Source organism: Plecotus auritus, assembly GCF_963455305.1.
Source record: "Plecotus auritus genome assembly, chromosome: 9".
NCBI lineage: Eukaryota > Metazoa > Chordata > Mammalia > Chiroptera > Vespertilionidae > Plecotus > Plecotus auritus.
In genome coordinates, this window is record NC_137783.1 from 113,187,341 (window position 1) to 113,195,798 (window position 8,458).

The 8,458-nt window shown below is 35.0% G+C and overlaps 1 protein-coding gene across 1 annotated transcript; it reads right to left on the reverse strand.

The window, feature by feature from the left end:
- Window positions 1-1,011: 1,011 nt before the first annotated feature.
- On the reverse strand, window positions 1,012-1,959 carry LOC308233362 (olfactory receptor 52E4-like; the record flags this gene model as incomplete). The annotated part of the gene is made up of 1 exon (XM_080640287.1): window positions 1,012-1,959. One exon carries the CDS (start codon window positions 1,957-1,959, stop codon window positions 1,012-1,014), a length of 948 nt encoding a protein of 315 aa, XP_080496413.1.
- Between the last annotated feature and the right edge of the window lie 6,499 nt (window positions 1,960-8,458).

Consider the following 8,458-nt stretch of genomic DNA (forward strand, 5'->3'; position numbering starts at 1 on the left):
TTTAAAATCAGTTATAAACTCTACTAGAAGAAGTAATCTTTCTTCTTTAGTTTATTATCACATCCTTTAGGACCAGGTAAGTGCCTGGTACATAATGATGATTGCCAAAATCAATGCCATCATTTTATTTTACTTATTTCAGGAACAACAGTTCTGATTCTTCAAATTTCCACAAGTTTGAATGATACCTAATGTTCACACCAGCACTGTGAATAACTCATGTTACATCAATATTCATTCTCAAGGCTTTTGAGAATGCACCCTTCCCATCAGTTGCTAGGTGGAAATGATATGGCTTACTACACATTTTTCTCTTTTGCTCACTTCTCTTTAGCTTTTCCTTATGGTTATAGTGAGAGTACAAATTAACCAAATCTTGATTGTCATTAGAATGTTCTATTTTTAATTTTTTTAGTTAATCCCCACCTGATAATATATTTTCCATTGATTTTAGATAGAGTGGGAAGGAGGGATGTAGGGAGGGGGAGAGAGGAAAAAGAAAACATTGATGTGAGAGAGATATATCCATTAGTTGCCTCTGCACACACCCCAACCAGATGTGGGGAGTGAACCTGCAACCCAGGTAGATACCCTGACTAGGAATCAAACCCTCGACCATAGAGTGTGTGGGCTGGTGCTCTAACCACTGAACAACATTGGCCAGGGTGAATTATCTACTTGTAGATTCCTCCGATTTACAAAGCAAACAAAAAATACTAGCCACAGTCAGAAGGGAAGGAATGATATTGAAATAATCTTACCTTTATTAAGTGTTGAAATGTGCTAGAAACAGTGCTAAACACTTTGCAATCATTAATATTATACAGTTATTACTTTTTCCTCTTTTATAGATGTTTAGACAGATTTAATTATATAACTTTAACATACAGAGGTAGTAAGTGGAAGAATTAAGATTATAAGTCCTGGTCTTGCTGATCCTAGAATCCAAGAAATTTATATCAAAGAAATGATTGGAGGAGGGAAATAAGTAGAAAGTAGGGCCCATAAGTCTCAGTTGGTTTTAGTCATGAATAATTGTAGGACGGATTTTCGGATCTGTTTGGTCCTTACTCCATAGATAACAGGGTTCAGCATAGGGGGTACCAGCAAGTACATGTTGGCCAGCAGGATGTGGGTGTGGCGTGGTACATGCTTGCTAAATCGGTGGGTGAGGAAGGAGAAAAGAGCAGGGATATAGAAAGTAAGGATGACACAAACATGAGACCCACAAGTACTGAGAGTCTTCAATCTGGCATCTTTAGAAGGGAGCTTAAAAACAGTACGGAGGATCTGTATGTAAGACAGAGAAATGCATGCCACATCAGTCCCAACAATTAAGACAATGACTGCCAAACTATAAAGACTATTGATGGAAATGTCAGCACAAGCCAACTTCACCACAGCCATATGCTCACAATATGTATGGGGGACAATATTGGTCCTGCAATATGGCCACCTCTTTACCAGAAAGGGATGTGGTGTCATTAGCACTAACCCACGCAGAAGTGCCACTATGCCAACCTGAACCACCACAGAATTTGTTAGAATGGATGAGTGTCTCAGAGGATTGCAGATTGCCACATACCGGTCAAGTGCCATGGCCACAAGAAGCCCTGACTCCACCCCAGAGAAAGCATGGATGAAAAACATCTGAGTGAGGCAGGCATGGAAGTTGATTTCATGGTAATTGAACCAGAATATAACCAACATCTTGGGAAGAGTGGAGGTTGACAAGATGAGGTCTGTGATGGCCAACATGGAAAGAAAATAAAACATGGGTTCGTGAAGAGCAATCTCAGTTTTGATGATAAAAAGGATGAGTATGTTTCCCATGAGGGCAACAACATACATTGAGCAGAAAGGGATAGATATCCAAATATGCATGTCTTCTAGACCAGGTATGCCCATCAGGATGAAGACACTGGGATTGGTGAAGGCCGTGGAGTTAAAGTCAGGCATAACGATTCTGACTAAATGAAGACATCTCTTTCCCTCTTTTGTCCCTGGAGTAATCAAAGGCACATATATTCTGGTAAATATACAATATTCAGTAGAATTACTCAGTGTGAAAATACAACCAACTAAATTTTAATTGCCCCTTGGTGAGTGTCTCTGAAATTAGAATTATTCCATTCCTCATTCTCAGATATTAATCTCATTAAGAGCCAGTTGGAGTAGAAACTATCTCCTCTAACTGCTTACTACTTTGCCTTTGGCGCAGAACCTGATATTAGGTGTTCCCCTTCTGTCTACGAAAGCCAGGCTAAGTGAACATCCTGAAAAATAACACCAGTTCCTTGCATCCTAATAAGGCAATGGGGAAAAACTTTCATATCATCTTCATTGAAAAAGTACCCCTCCAGAATAATTATGGACTTTGAGACATTTTGTATGAGATATACTCTAAATCAACGATTTTCAACCAGTGTGCCACAAGAATTTTTAAAACATGCAATACCTGACTATGTAGTTAGGGGTACTGACAGTTTTTTCTTACATTGTCAAATAAAAAAATGACAACAGTGAAAACGATAGCCTTTCATGTGAATGAATCAAAATTATATTTACATATATATTTTGTCAGACTGGCAATAGATACATTTTTTGATGTTTCACAGAATTTTCATAATTAATCTATGTGTACCATGAAATTAAAAAGGTTGAAAATCACTGTTCTAAGTAGATATTTATGAAAGCAACATATAAAGGAATAATAAGCTTTTCTTATTTATAATATTTTTAAAGACAAAACTTTTTTAAATGTTCCTCCCTAATAAATTTTGGCCATAAAATAAACAGCAACTAATCATCTAAATAGCTCTAAGACAGGAGCAAAGCCATTAACACACCCAAAAGTTATGCTGCCTATATTTTCTGGTATCCTTAGAAAAATATGACTTGAAAAAATATAAATGTTTTCATTGTATATAATTTAATGGTTACTCCTACTCTTGGATTCAGAATACACTATACACTATACACTTTGGGAAAGAAAGACTGGTGAGCTCTAAATCAATCAAGTAATCAAATGAGGTTTTTCCCACACCAACATGCAATTACAGGACACCAGCTGGCTCAGTCATTTGCTACTTTTTGTGTCATAACATGTACCACAAAAAATGTTAAGAGTCATTAGCAAATGTCCAGTTGCTGATGTGTATAAAATATTATGAGGTTACCTTTATCATTTTTAATTTATAAAAGAAGAAACATACACTTTACATAAGCTAAATTTCTCCCAAGTCACATAATCAGCATGTGCTAGAAAGATATAATACACCCTGATTCATTCTAAAACTTCACCATTGTTCCTCTAACATATGTAATCAAAATAAAGGGACAACTGATGGTAATGTTTTTCCCAGGTCTTATCATGAATGATTCTCATAGGGCACTTAGAAGCAATAAGGACATATATTCTTACTTACTGTTTTATAAATGTGGTGTTATGGATTAAGATGGCTTATAGCAAATCTATAAAATAATCCTAAAATCTTTCTATTCCAACATCTCAGTCGATTTCATTGTGATGCTCATTGTGAAACTAGTGGTAAGCATTTTATTTCTAAATGAATTATTCTTAACCCCAGAGGACACATTTGCATACACTTCCTTTTGCAAAATTGGTACCAGTTGACTGGTGCATGACACATCCTAAAGAATGGTTAAGGAAAAACTCAAGAGCACCCTGATCTCACCTTGCAAGTGGCTTGTTCCATGTGGCAGGACTACAATGATTTACCTGTCAACATAAGGCTGTTCAGAGAAGTCTCTAACTTATCTTCAGAGGTACCACACCATCAGCCTCTGCTGCATGTTCTCAGTCTATTTGCAGCACAGCTGAGTCTTAAGAATCCACAGTAACTGTAAATATTTATTCCTCCTCTCTATGAAGCTCTTTCTCATATCAGGATGCTACAGTCTCCTCATTATTGCCTCTCATTTCTTTAACTAGAGTAAACATATATGAGTTGTTGATGCCTCCAGATTAATTGTGTTGTGTTGAATCAAAGCCAGGAACTCAGTTTTTGAATCATTCCCTGTATGGAAGGTTCATGCAGGTTTTATAGCCCCACTTGGGGGGAAGTCCCAGGGGCTCAAACTTTGCAACAGATACTTCTTCACCTTCTGAGAAGTGTGATACCTGGGGGAGAACACATTTTCTCTATCCCATGACATCAGTTGGTAATGAAATTTGATGTGAGCGAGATTAAAGGAGATTTTTAAAGAAACAGGTTATTTACACAAGTGCCTCTGACCTCACTAGTTCAGTTAAAATTAGTTCAGTTAAAACTAGTTCAAATGACGGTTGTAGTAATATAGGGGACTTAGGTAAGAAGGCAACACAGAAAGAAGGTAGTAAACTAGATTCCTGTGATACTATCAGACTTAACATGCATGGTTCTCTCTCTTTCTGTGTATAAAATAATCATGTGTATTCAGATATACATAGTTCTATACACACATATGTAAACACATTCATCACACATATATGCATATAAATATATACATATACACACATACATACTCATAAAAATTATTGCACCTATACACAGCATGGTGATATTATATATTATACACAAAATAGATATACACACCTATATGTATTTGTGTATGTGTGTGATTATAATAATTTGATGATCAGTAAATATTTATTGAATGCCTAATATGTACCTGAGTCTATGTTAAATGCTTTGGAAAATAGCCCCCAATTTGGTTACTCTTATCCATTTTAGTCAAGGTTCTTTGACAAACTAATGATAATGGTCCATGAAAGGTGATAATTCTTTCATACCATAACCCTTGATTTCTGTAGTGTCTTGGGTTTGCTCTCCTCCTGCATCTCTTACCTTCTTGGCGACTACAGGTCTTATAGGTGCTTTCTGCTGCCCATGCATAATTGTTCCCTTTGGTGGCTTTGAATCCAGTGGCCTAAGCTCAGACTTACCCAAATTAATTTTGGTTTGGCATCAAGTCCCCACCCAGCACTTTCTTTTACTTCACAAAAATTCAGTCAAAAGGGATCATACACTTAAATGTAAAATTTAAAACTAAAAACCAAAAATACAACATAGGAGAAAATATAGATGACCTTGGGATTAGCAATGATATTTATTTATTTATTTATTATTTATTTATTTATTTTAGAGAGAGAGAAATGGAGATAATGAGAGAAGGAGAGAGAAACATTGATTTATTGTTCCACTTATTTTATGCACGCATTGGTTGTTTCTTTTATGTGCCCTGACTGGGGATCGAACCTGAAACCTTGGCTTATCCAGAGGATACTCTAACCAACTGAGCCACCCAGCTAGCACCAAATGCATTACATAAGAAAGAAATAATGATAAGTTGGACTTCATTAACATCTGCTTTGTGCAAGAAACTATTGAAAGGATACGACAATTAGTCATACATTGGGAGAAAATATTTACAAGGACATATCTGATAAATAACTCATAAAAATACAAAAATATTTTAAATACAAGAAAATAAAGAAACCAATTTTATAAGCAAAATATCTAAACAGACACCTCACCAAAGAAGATATACAGATGGCAAATAACATGTGAAACTATGCTCAATACCATATTTTATTAGACAATTGCAAATTAAAACAACAGTGAGATACCACAACACCTCTATCAGGATTATCCAAGACAATGTCAACGCCAAATACTGATGAGGATGTGGAACAACAAGAAATCTCATTCATTGCTTGTGGGAATGCAGAATCATACAGCCACTTTGAAGGACAGTTTGGCAGTTTCTTACAAAACTAAACAAACTCTTACTATACAACTCAGCAATCACACTCCTTGATACTTACCCAATGGTGTTAAAAACTAGTGCCCACACGAAAATCTGCACATGAATGTTTATAGCAACCTTATTCATAACTGCCAGAACTTGAAAGCAACCAAGGTGTCCTTTGATAAACTGCAGTATATCCAGATAATAAAATATTATTCAGCCCTAAAAATAAGTATGCTATCAAGTAATGAAAAGATATAAAGGAATCTTAAGTGCATGTTATTAAATAAAAGAAGCTATCTGAAAAGACCACATACTGTTTGTTTCCACCTTAGTGACATTCCAGAAAAGCCAAAACTATGGAGACTGAAAAAGAAATCAGTGGTTTCAGGGACTGGGGGAGGAGGGAGGAAATAATGAGTATAATAGATGTAGCACAGAAGATTTTTACTGCAATGAACCTATTCTGTATGACACTATAACGTGTTATGATATATTTGTCAAAACCTACAGAATGTATAATACCAAGAGTTAACCCTAAGTAAACTATGGACTTTGGGTGATATTGATGTGTCAACATAGATTAATTGATTGTAACAAATGTATCACCTTCCATTTTCATGTGTGCCGGGAACTAATTCCAGCATGTAATAGTTAGACGAGTTCCATCAAAAGATTGATGGGACTTGGGAGACTCAACAAGGGCTGAGTCAGATATGTGACTCCCAAAGTTTACCTGTTGGAACAGCTAAATGGCACTTCCCCCAAACCTGAATAGGACATTTCCTGAAACCTAAAGATTTGTATATATTATTGTTTGCTGCCAGACAGCTCAGGGCATTTTATTGCCTCCTGTTGGCCAAATACCTGAACAGCTGTAGGCTATTCCCCAATCTGACAATACCCTTTGATACCCTACCCTTTGAAGTGTGTTATCTCCACCTTGCCTTGGGACAAATTGTGTTAATAAATAGCACGGGGTCCTTAGACAAGGGGAAGTCTTCAGTTCCTTTAGTTGAAGATCCTCTGACCCCCAATGCCTTTCAAAATTATCTTTCGTCTTTGGACTCCTTCTGAATCTACACATCAGCTCCTTTCTCTAGATTGCTGAACCCCTTGTAAGGCTGGGACAAGAACCTCGGCACATGTGGGATGTTGATAGTAGGGGAGGCTGTGTATGTGGGGTCAGAGAGTATACAGGAACTCTCTGTATCTTCTTCTCAACTTTGCCATGAGCCTAAAACTGTTAAAAAAAATAAGTTTATGTAAGTAAATGCATACATACATATACACATACTTACATAGATAATTAAAAATTTTACAAAATGAGTGGAATGTTTAGTAAAAGAGAATATGTTGAGTAAGTTTTAATATATCTATATTATGTAATATTTTTGAAAATGAATAAAGATTGGATATTGATATTGGAGTTATCCTTAACATTTTCAAAATTATAAAGTAAAATTTAAGTGTAGAATAAATAAGTTCATTTAAAATATATATTCCAGTTTCTAAAAATTTCAAAACCACTTACATTTGCCTGATTCTAAGATTTTCTTTTAAATATAAGTAAAGGAAGGATGAAAGGTATAAGAAGATAGACAACTTGGTCACACTGGTGAACTTGAGAGAGGTCTTTGGTAGTATATAAGGAATGGAAGAAGCAAATAAAAGTTAGTTAAGTATCTAGTGTCAAAAAGTAAACATGCACTGTCCACTTCATGGATAATTAGGTAATGCATATATACTCAAAAGTTTCATGAAAAGAAGACTACAAAATTCCCACTATGAATTTGGTAAGTATACTCAATTTATATTTAATATTTTTCCTTTACCTTTTCAGTGCTATTTAAATTTTACAAAAACAAAATAAAAATTCCAACAGCATAATCAGAAAATTTATAGTCACTGTCCTTATAAATAAATTGAGATGCTCTATATCATATAAAGCCAAGTTAATAACAGATGCTGCAGGAGGTGGGGAGTGAATTGGAGGAGGTGGTTAGAAGATAAATAAGTCCTAGGGATATAATGTACAACATGAAGACTATAGTTAACATTGCTGCATGGTATATTTGAAAGTTGTTACAAGAGTAGATCATAAAAATAAATTATTTCTCATCACAAGAAGAAATTACTTTTATTTTTTATTATTATCTATAGAGACTCACTAAACCTTTTGTGGTGATTATTTCACAATTATATAAATCAAACTATCATGCTGTACACCTTAATTTACACAGTGATGTATGTGGATTATTTCTTAATATAACTGAAAAAAAATAACATGCTGCATTTATCCTCAAAATTAATACTAGTTGTCTGAGAAAGTTTGGAAAAGAAAACTTATAATAGGTTTGTGTTCTGGTGAAGGGTGTAGTTAGTTCTCCTGTTTTACAAAAAGAATCTATTCCCCTGGAGTTCTAGGAGAGCTTTGACAATCCCCAAGGGGCAGTTTGTCACTCTACTGCTTCTCAGAAGGGAGAATAAAGTTTTTCATACATTGTTCCTATATGTGTTTCCTTATGAACATTCTGAATTGAGAACTTTATCTTACAGTTATTTCAGTAAAAATTTTAGACTTGGAGAACAAAAATATGTTTGTGGTTTTGTGTTTACTTTTATGTAAATATTTGGAATGTGAATTACACAATTTTAATAAAACCATAGCTTTCATTATATCTAATTTGAGCTTTCAACTTCA